Below are 11095 nucleotides of genomic sequence, written 5' to 3' on the forward strand. Positions count from 1 at the left end.
TCTGAGTCACATGCCTACTTCTATTGGTTTCTACAAAGAGCGGCTAGCTTAGATCTTAGACCAGTCGGTCACTGTCGAGGTCGCCAAGGTGATCTTACAGCACCGCCGTGGGGATTTCTCATGATTTTATGTAGGCAAGCCGCAAGCGGTGGTGGTGATTGGCTGGGTGGTGTCGCTGCCTTGGGAAGAGACGAAGTGATGGTAAAAGTAAGCAGGATCCGATGATTCTTCCGTGGGGATAGCCAAAGTCAAGATGTCGACTACAGACTCGTCGCAGACTTGCAGTGAACCTGGATGCGGCGAGCCTGATTTGTGGATCGATGGCGGGTCTTGACTTTGTTAGGCTGGGATTGGATGGTTGCGGAGGGTGGTGTGCTTGGTTGGGTTCCCACGGAAGAATGTGGTCTCCTCGTGGATCTGGTCATGCCCATCCTAGAGAACATTGTGTCCCTAGCTCCCTCGAGGAGCAAGGACAGTGCAAGCGGCAGCAGGGGGTAGGGGTAGATGTGGGGAGGGATGTCGGCGGCTGCTCGAGGTCATCATGATGAAACCCTTGACGTCCCATCTTTATCAATGGAAGTGGAAGAGCACGAAGTCGAGATTGGATAGGAGTTTGAGTTCTTTTTGGCACCGATCGGTTCCCCACTTTAGAGATGTATTTTTTTTGCGTGCGAGCAAACAGTGAGTTGATTCTAAAAGGGATAGGCACTTTTCAACAGAAGTGCATGACGGACCAAAAATATGACCTCATTTTATTCGTTTGATAGATATCGTATTATTCGTTGTTGTTTGTTCGGTGAAATTTCCTAATATTTGATTGTTGTGTTTCTAATTAGAGCACCCAATAATCACCCAATATGAGGGGATGATAAAAAGATACTGATTATAAATTTTGAAGAGCTCGTGGCAACGCACGGGCGTTATACTAGTGTACAATAGTTATCAGTGGCGTACCCAGCAATGAAATGAAGGGTGTGCACACTCTAATTTTTTTCCTACTAATCCAAGTGTCAGACAAAATATGGCAAAATAATGAATAGCTCAATTCAAATTTCACAACAATTTAGTTCATAAAATATATCTCAAATGTGCGAAATTACAATACGAATAGTCTTACATGAAAGAAGCACATGTAGAAAATTACATCACTAGGTAACTCTACGTTTTTGCATTGCCATGAAAGCATCAACTATGTCATCTTCACTTACTTTCATGAACACATCTCGTTCAATAAATGTCACCAAGCAATCATTCAAGCGATCATCACTCATAGTAGTCCTCAACTTACTTTTCACTAGATTCATTGCTCAAAATACTCTTTCAACACTCGCTGTCGCCACCGGTAAAATCAATATCAATTTGATGAGTAACTAGACCATATCATAAAGAACATGCTTCTTTGTTGCAACAAGCATAATAGAGAGCTCACCAATATTACTTGCATTTCTAAACCTATCATCTTGTCTCATATCATCAATAAAAGTAGCAAGTTGAAATTCTAGCCTTATCAAATATGTGCTTGATATGTCCATGGGATAGAATTCGGCAAGTCTCATTACCTTGAGTGCATCATAAGAAGCAAATGAGTTGATTGGATTCAAAGCCGACATGCAAATAAGCAACTCTGTATTAACCTCATCAAACCGATTGTCAAGCTCTTGAATGGTTTGATCAATGACACCAAGATATACCTCTCTTCATAATTGAATGATGCTCACAAGTATCCTCCCACAAAGGAACTTGAATGTCATGTTTGTTGCAAAATAAGGTTAGCTTTGCAAGAAATTCTTCCCAACCATGAGACCTCAAGTGTTGCATTCTAATCTTTGCCAAACTAACAAGTGCCATTGCATTAACAATATCTTGATCTCTCTTTTGCAAAGATTTGGACAACTCATTTGTATAGCCAAGAATAACAAGCATCAAGTGAAGATTGAAAACAAAGTCAAATGATTCAATGGCTTGAGCAACTCCACATATTCTAGTCCACTCACGTTTTTGTGAAGGATCTTTTCCAATAGCATCAAGTACTTCAAGGATTGTGGAATACATGCTAACAATGTGCATAATGGTTTTAAAATGAGAACCCCAACAAGTATCACCGGGTCTAGCTAGTCCCATCTCTTGATTTAGCCCACTTCCACTTTCAATCTCACCCATTTCAAGTGCTTCCAAAACCTTTTGAGCTCTAACATCTCAAAGCATGTCATGGCGCTTACAAGAAACTCCAACAATATTGAGCAAGTAAGAAACATGATCAAAGAACCACAAACATGGTTCATTTTCCTTTGCCACAGCTGTAAGAACCAACTAAAGTAATGTGCAAAACATGGTTCTAGCCATTTGTAGTTCTCAAACCAAACAAAGTTGAACTGTCGATTTTTACCATACATTTTCTTGACTTCAAAGTTGTGTGCATATGGTTGGATTGCATTCTTTGCAATGTACCGTCTCCGAACTTCGTCTTGATCATTAACATCATAATATGAAATAGGAATCCTTTCCCCTGGATCAGGTGGAAGCCTTTGAATATTATAGGACCTTGCATGTGGATGTTGGGGTGATGGTTGCCATGGCGCTTCTTCATCAATATCAATGTCAATATCTGCATCGGAATAGACTGGAGGTGGATCAATATCAATGCCAATCTCTACATCCGAATGGACTGGAGGTGGATCAATATCAGGTTCAGGTTGCTCTTCGGCTGCAACCTTTCTTGTTTTTGCCTCATAACTCCGGAAAAAAGACTTAATGTCACCATTCCTCTTCATCTTCAGTTCTACAAGTAGAACATAATGTCAGCAAGACAACAAGACAACAGAACAAAAAATGGCACACGTCCCAATTTTCAAACATACATTTGTTTCGGAAAAGCATCGGTTTGGTACATCAGTTTGTAAGCATACGATTCAGAGCAACAACAAACATATGTTTCAGAGCAGCATCCGAAATACATCAGTTTGCAAACATATGATTTTCAACAAGCATATGTTCAGAGCAGAAGCAAGCATCAGTTTGCTATATATGATTTTCAGCAAGCATATGTTCAGAGCAGAAGCAATCAAGCATCAGTTTGCTATATATGCAAGATTCAATTTGAGAGCTGTAGGGGAGGCCGCCGAGCGCACTAGCAGTCGGCGTGACGGCGTCGTCAAAACTCACCCACGACCGGGGCGGGGAGCGGTGGAGCAGGAAGGACCGGAGGAGAGGAGAGCGTCGGAAGGCGGGAGCAGATCCTCCGGAGACCGGAGCGGCGGCGGCCGTCTGGTCCGGGTCGGCTCGACGACGCCTCGGCAGGGGAGGCGCGACGATCGATGGCCGCGACGGGAAGGACCGAAGGAGCTCCAGCGGCGGCCGCCACGCGCGAGTGCCCAACGACGGTGGCCGAGCGCGAGCGGGGAGCGACTGGGCGGAGGCGGGGAGCGCCAGCGGAGAGCGGCGGCGGCGGCCGATCGAGATGCGGTTGTGCCTTGTGCGCCTGTGCCTCTCTCTCGCTCGCTCACAGTGGAGCCCGAGAAGATGAGGTGGGCGTGGGCTCAATAGTCAACAGCCATTGCTGATTTTCTCTCTCTCTCTCTCTCTCTCTATATATATATATATATATATATATATATATATATATCCCAGATTTTTTGGGTGTGCCACAGCACACCCGGCACACCCTCTGGTTCCGCCAATGATAGTTATATCTTAGAAATGTCACGTAGGATGAATGATGAGATGAAGGAGAGAGAAATCATAAGAAAAGGCTCTTAAGAGAAGACGAGAGATGAGTTCTTAGCACAATATGTCTCAGCACGTTTTTAGTAATAGCTAGTTATTAAAGATAAGGCTAAGACTTAAAATTACATGCAAGACTTCATTTTTTTGTCATCTTTAAATTACATGCAAGACTTAAAATAAAACTATCTTATCACGCATTGTACAATGCCCTCAGTCGGTGGCCTGATCTTACGAAGAAAGGTGCATCACGCTCTTCCTGTTGCCTCTTTACGGACAGACTCGATCGGTTCATGCGTGATCCGTCAATCCTCTCTCGGCTCTCCGTTGCATTCGAAGGCGATCAAGGCAGGCAGCGTGACCTGGCGTGTGGGCTGGAATTGTAGTGGGGCAACGAAGGAATGCAATATTGACGTTTGTTCGTTCCGTTGCACCAGGGACCATGGTCTAGGGGTGTAACAGCAACACTGTCGACTGTATGTGTAATGTTTTGTAGGGGTAGCAGCGGGAAAATATCAGGTGCTCCCATCCTTGGGGTGCCCACCCATGATCCACCTTCAAAACATCGTTTTTAAATGTTTCAAAAATTTCATAAACAAAAGTGAATGCTCACAAGAAACGTGGATACAATTCCTAAAAGTTTTAGGTACAAACTCGAACTGTATATTGAGAAACAAAAAAAGACAAATTCAGATGTTAATAATGTCAAATATTGTTTTTGTCTTTTTTGACACTATTCATGCTAGATTTCACATTTTCGTTTATCAATTTTTATTTCGAGTCTGGATCTGAAATTTTTAGGACTTGTAGTTACATTTCTTGTGAACATTCACAATTATTTTTCAGAATTTTTTGGAACATTTAAAATTGACTTTTTTGAAGTTGGAGTATGGGGAACACCCCAAGGATGGGAGCACCTGATATTCCCCCGAATAGTAGCGGCCGCTCCTATCCTATTCAATTCAACACTTCTCCTTGATGGGACGTGTGTTTTGCCATTCAACGCGGTCCTGTATCGATCCGCTTGACTTCCGACAATCATAGCCCACTAAAACCCTCTCCCACGTCCATATGCTTTCCTACTGGAACCGGCTAGTTTCGCTTGAGAGCATCAGTGTTGCATTCATGCCTGCCCAAAGTAGACGTGATCATCTCTCATATCGCTCCGTGATATGTCATCAATAATTTTTGATTATTTCATACTATTATATTATCAATCATGTATGCTTTATACATGATTTTATATCATTTTTGAGAACTAACCTATTAACAGTGCCAAGTGCCAGATGTTGTTTTTCTGCATGTTTTGGTTTCACAAAAAATCCATATCAAATAGAGTCCAAAAGTGGCGCGTATTCTGGGTGCAGGTCTAGAGCTTCGAGGGGCAGATGGTGCTTGGCAGGGGCTGTCAGTACTTCTGCAGCCGCCACGGGATCGTCCCCGGCGACCTCATCGTCGTGCGGATCTCCGGCCTGGGCATGAAGGTGTAGATTTACAACCACAACAACTCGATCTTGTGCAGGGTGCGCTGCACAAAGCACAGCTGCGTCAGCGACTTCACCCACGCTCTTTAGATCGTCAGTCAAGTACCCGGTCATAGTATGAACTATTATAGTAGTTTGTGGTCGTGGTTATGGTGACGGTGAACTTGTTAATATTTTGGCCAGGATCAGCACCCTTGTGTCAAGAAGGGGGGCATGTGATGCCCCTGCTGTCTTTAACGATGGCCCTAGTATGTTAGTTAGCCTCTTAATCTGCTGTTATCTTCATGTGCATTGCTTGTTTGCCTCTTATCATTTGTGCCAGTTGTTGTGCTTCTAATGTGGTGGTAAAGCCACCACATTTGAACGGGGTGAGCAGAACACAAACATGTATGTAGTCAAACAACTGTGGTTTGCATTTGCTCTGCCCTTGAGCACATATGCTGGCAACCAAACACCCAACCGCAAAGTGCTCACTGATGCAATGCAGGCAACCAGAGGGACTGTGGTATCCCCAGCCCATCAGGGTTCAAGTCCTGGTGTTCGCATTTATTCCTGAATTTATTTCAGGACTTCCAGTGATGCGCATTCAATGGGAGGAGACGTTTCCGTCGATGACGAGGTGCCTACGGCGACTTTGTAAATTTTAAGATGATATATGCCGGCTCAGTCTTTCGGAGGTGCTCATAGGGGTAGGGTGTGCTGGTGTGCGTTCACAGGGATGAGTGTATGCGCGTGTACATGAGCGCTTGCGGCTGTACTATGTTAAAAAAACATACATATATTGGTTACTTTCTGAAGTTCACACCGAGAGTGCCGCTCATAGTGAGGTGAGCAGGGTTTCTTCAGGTCGAAAGCAGAGTTTCATGTGAAAAGCAGAGCACCGAGCAGAGGAGGAGGATCACTAGGAATGAATATGCTGGTGGCCTGGTGGGGTGCCTTCTCGTGCGATCGGCTGTTTGTTGCGGCCTGTTTGGGTTGCCCTGCATGAGCGGTTGGTTCTCCCGCGTGTTCTCGTGCATTCCCGCGCCACGCGTCGTGCCGCCATTGGGGGCCCTGGATTAGGCTCCCTTCCCTCCCCTCTCCACCCCGAGCCTCTCGCTGGCCACCTCACTCCGCCTCCTCTGTTCGGTTCCCTCCCCAGCTCTCGTCTCCCGACACTCCAAACCTCAGCCATGGCGGAGCGTCTCGCGTCCTCGGCCTCCCTGCTCCCCAGCGCCGCCTCGCCGTCCTCGTCGACCCGCCGCGCCGCCGTCGCCTCTGGGCTCCGCCTCCGCCCGTCGCCGTCGCGCTTCTCACAGGTCCCTCGGTTCTCTCCTCTTCCTGTGCGTCCAGCAAGTTCGATTGGACCTACCTACCTACCGTTGCCGAGCTGCTTGCTTGCTTACCTTGTTCAACTCAACTGCGTAAGGAAGGCTGCGAGGAGAGCGCGCGGTGGCGCTGGCGCCGCCGGGGTGGTGCCGCGGCTGCGGGCGGTGCGATGCATGGCGGCGTCGGAGGCGGCGCAGCTCAAGAGCGCGCGGGAGGACATCAAGGAGATCCTCAAAACCACCTACTGCCACCCCATCCTGGTACTCTTCAGCTCCACTCTCTAGGCTGCAAATCGATCATCGTATTAATTCCTGCTAACAAACTGACAGTATATTATTGCATTGCATACCCAAACTGAAACAGAACAAAAGTTTGAGTCGTCAGAGCATCTCTATCAGATCGCTCAAAAATCATCTTACTACCTGAATCAAAATTTTAGCTTGTCTCCCTCAAATGTTTTCTTCACTTGCCGTTTTATGAGCGCAAAAGTAGGGACACGCTTGTCCGCCGGTGGTGGCCGCGGCGAAACTGGGGATTGTTGGGCTGGCCGCCGGCTGCTGCCTGGCACTGATCCCAACGGGCGATGACGAAAACAGTTGGCGCGCCACGCCGCAGCCACCCGTGCCTCTGTGGTTTCTAGTCCGCGTGGCACTCGGCAGCGTCTTTTTTTGTGTTCACCTGTGTGCTTTGCTTCTTGGAATCTTGGCATCATTGAAGCTATCAAAAAGAGTTGAGATGAGTACTTCACAGAGGGGGCACATGATCAACGCTCGGATTAGGATGCTGGCCTTGGATCGATTCACAGTTGTCGCCAACAAGCAAAGTCTCGGATTAGGATGCTGGCCTTGGTATTGTTTGTTTGTCAGTATAGTCTTATCAGCAGCAGAATTGTAAAAGTGCACAACTCAGGAAAAAAATAAAAGGAAGGCTCCCAACGAAAGTGCTACCTGGGTGTGTGCTCTCTGACGTTGCTCTGTTTTTTTTAATTCTACCTTGCTCGCATCAGAGAAGAGATTCACCGAGCTGCGATAGGCGTCCACCGACAAACGTGCGTAGGGAGACATATGAGAGTGCAAACAACAACCCAGTAGGAGTCCAGGAGAGGCTCCCTAAAACTTACAGGAGTGAAGGATGCAATACCATTGATACCTGATGGAGATGAGCATAATTGTGATGCATGTCAATTCTGTCAGATGACACGAAACAAGTCCCTTCTTGCAGAAATGGGTGAAGGGAGGATATCGTCAATTCTAGGAAACAAACCTAAAAATTCCGATCATCATATACATGTCACATATCGTATGCAGGTGCTAAAATTTTCTATTATGTTCAGGTCCGTTTGGGATGGCATGATTCAGGTACATATGACAAAAATATCGAGGAGTGGCCACAGAGAGGTGGAGCCGACGGAAGCTTAAGATTTGATCCCGAGTTGAGTCATGGAGCCAATGCTGGTATTTTGTCAGACTAATTTTGAGCCTCAAGCCTTGTACCTTCACAAGTGCGGGGTAGTAGCTAACATACTTGGATGTTTTGTTTGCCAGGTCTTACTAATGCTTTAAAGCTTATTCAACCAATCAAGGACAAATACCCAGGTATCACCTATGCGGATTTGTTCCAGTTGGCGAGTGCTACAGCAATTGAGGTTTCAGCCTTTCCTCCGCTGAATTATCTTACTAGGTCATTCTGACAGATGACCAGTAGACTCTATGTATGTACTAATTTCTTTTGTCAATCTCATTCCAGGAAGCCGGTGGCCCGAAACTTCCGATGAAGTATGGGCGGGTAGATATCGCAGCGCCCGAACAATGTCCACCTGAGGGGAGGCTTCCTGGTTAGTGTTTCTGATAAATTCATCATTTTAACAGCGATGTCTTCTTCCGTGTTTGAATGTCTGAATTTACATTTTTGGGAGAGTACTTATCAAGGTGAATAAATTGACTGATGTTACATGTGCATGTTACGCAGATGCTGGCCCACGTATACCTGCTGAACACCTTAGGGAGGTATTCTATAGGATGGGCCTTGATGACAAGGTGTGGGAGGATGCGAGGAACTTGAAAACAAATCATGTTTACCCGCTTGTTACTGATAACTTGAGGTGCTTGTGCAGGAAATTGTTGCATTGTCCGGAGCACACACACTTGGAAGGTCACGCCCTGACAGGAGCGGCTGGGGAAAGCCAGAAACAAAATATACAGTATGTTTTTCAATTAGGAGCCAAAACTCAAAACCCAAATCATGCTTTAAAAATCTTCGCAACCATGTTCATACTTGATTATGATTAGTTTCAACTGGTCGCCAATCATCTGGCCGAAACTAAGCTCTCACTGTTACTGTGTGTCTACAGAAGGACGGGCCTGGTGAACCTGGAGGGCAATCATGGACGGCTGAATGGTTGAAGTTTGATAACAGCTACTTCAAGGTGGGCCCCATTTTCTTTCATGCTTTACTGACTAAAATTTTCATTGGAGTCCCGATCATTTGAGGTGTCAACAATGGTTTCAGGACATAAAAGAGCAAAGGGATCAGGAGCTTCTAGTATTGCCTACAGATGCTGCACTATTTGATGACCCATCATTCAAGGTAAACCTAATTGTTGTCTCTTTATGGCTGGTGATACTGCTATGAAATAGCAATACCAAAATTCACTTTTTGCGCACACGCAGGTATATGCGGAGAAGTACGCAGAGGACCAGGGTGCATTCTTCAAAGACTACGCCGAAGCCCATGCTAAACTCAGCAACCTTGGTGCAAAGTTTGATCCTCCTGAGGTGAGCCCGCCATCCTCCCATGTCCATGCCTAAAGAGGAAACGCGGCAGAAAGGAAGTTCAGATCTTTAGGCTCTTGCATTCCACATGTACTTCTTCTAGCTGCTCAAGTTTTGGTAAAACCTGAGGCATGATTTGATATTACCCTGAAGGGATTCTCGTTGGACGAGGACAAGGGTGCCGTGGCAACTGAAGAGAAGGTGGTTGCTGATCCAGCACCAACAAGTGATACTAATGGCGCAGGACCACAGCCAGAGCCCTTCGTTGCCGCCAAATACTCTTACAAGAAGGTTTACACTTATACAATCTATGCCTGGCTCTAAGATGTTTGGACGCAGCATGCTAGTGAAGTAGTGCGCCAAAATTTAAAAAAGGGTGGCTCTGTGAGTACCTTTGAAATATTTGAAAATTGTTTGTGTGTGAACTTTTGCAGAGAGAGCTATCCGACACGATGAAGCAGAAGATCAGAGCCGAGTACGAGGGCCTTGGAGGCAGCCCAAATAAGCCTATGAAGTCCAACTACTTCCTCAACATTATGATCGTGATCGCAGGGTTGGCATTCTTGACGTCTCTGGTCGGGAACTAAGAGCGGTGGTCTGACGAGTCTGTCTTTTTTTTTCATCTGCTGTAATTAACCATTTTCCAGGGACTGGTCGGCATGCAAGATGAGCATGTGAAACAAATGCAATGCTTTTGGTCATCTTACATTGTCTTGAGTTTTCATCATTCGAAGTAACATGAGGCAAAACCAGTAAATTGCTGGAAACACTGAACCGGTCGATCAACAAATCAATATGATACCTCATTACAAGCTAGATTTCAAGAAGGGCAGCCTCCATCGACTTTTGCTGTTTCCCTAGGACTTTTTTGTTCCATGTGTGTTCTAAAAGTATCGCGATGGTTTTTGCAACTTTTTTTGCCAAACCATGGGAAATATTTGAATGTTGTATGTGCATAGTAAAATATTTACACAATGTGTTTGAAATGTTCCAATATTTTAACATTTATGTAGAAAATACTCCCTAGCTGAGCATTGTGGAAATGGACATCACAGATGGGCCTACGCATCATCCTCTCCCGCCCCTGGAATGGGTATATTGCCCCAATGGTATAAGATAGTGTGGTTTTCGGGCTGTAAGCAATCATGGACATAGGCCCACGTACCTGTACTTTTTGATCCAAATTGAAATGGGCTCCAAGAGAAACTATCATGATCCAAAAAACATAGTGCAAACCTAGAGGACACTGACAGTATAAGTACTCTATAAACACTCGGAAAAGAAGAAGAAAAAGTACCCTCAATCCAAGTATTAACAGACTAGAACTGTGTAAAATTTAAACTCCAGAGGGTAAAAATTGTATTTGAGATTGACATATTGTAATACCAACAAGAGCAAAACAGGTAAATGTTACTAGTTAACTGTGCAGACAGTGTAGTGAAGAGCATATACTACAGGGCACAAACGCTACGAGTGCATGATGCAGTATTAGTTGGGTGGAAAGCTGGGCAACTGACACGTGCATCCGAATTCTGGGCAGTGGTATTGATATCAATTGTGTCAATGGAGGAAAATCCCCACAAATAACTGTCCTATGGCCTTCCACTGGTTATTCAAGTTAGCCATGACAGACCAATATGCATTGCATACATGAACATTTGAGCATGCTGTTTCAAGGAATTTAGCCGTACTACAACCTAAAGTGGTCGAGGAACAGACTTGCCTTTATTTTAGATAAGGTACTAGGTTGTTATGAATCACACATATGCAGGAAATATATTGAAGGATTTCATGGGAACCGTGGTTTCAGAA

The 11095-nt window shown here is 45.3% G+C and overlaps 1 protein-coding gene across 1 annotated transcript; it reads left to right on the forward strand.

Annotated features, from left to right (window-relative positions):
* Positions 1-6214: 6214 nt before the first annotated feature.
* Positions 6215-10099, forward strand: LOC123140069 (probable L-ascorbate peroxidase 8, chloroplastic). Its single transcript, XM_044559794.1, has 12 exons — positions 6215-6502; positions 6617-6772; positions 7846-7966; positions 8057-8157; positions 8259-8346; positions 8481-8548; positions 8626-8712; positions 8863-8937; positions 9021-9098; positions 9182-9286; positions 9437-9574; positions 9718-10099. The coding sequence occupies exons 1-12, from the start codon at positions 6377-6379 to the stop codon at positions 9868-9870; spliced, it is 1296 nt and encodes a 431-aa protein (XP_044415729.1). The 5' UTR covers positions 6215-6376; the 3' UTR covers positions 9871-10099.
* Positions 10100-11095: the final 996 nt, after the last annotated feature.

This window comes from Triticum aestivum, chromosome 6B, assembly GCF_018294505.1.
Source record: "Triticum aestivum cultivar Chinese Spring chromosome 6B, IWGSC CS RefSeq v2.1, whole genome shotgun sequence".
Taxonomy (NCBI): domain Eukaryota; kingdom Viridiplantae; phylum Streptophyta; class Magnoliopsida; order Poales; family Poaceae; genus Triticum; species Triticum aestivum.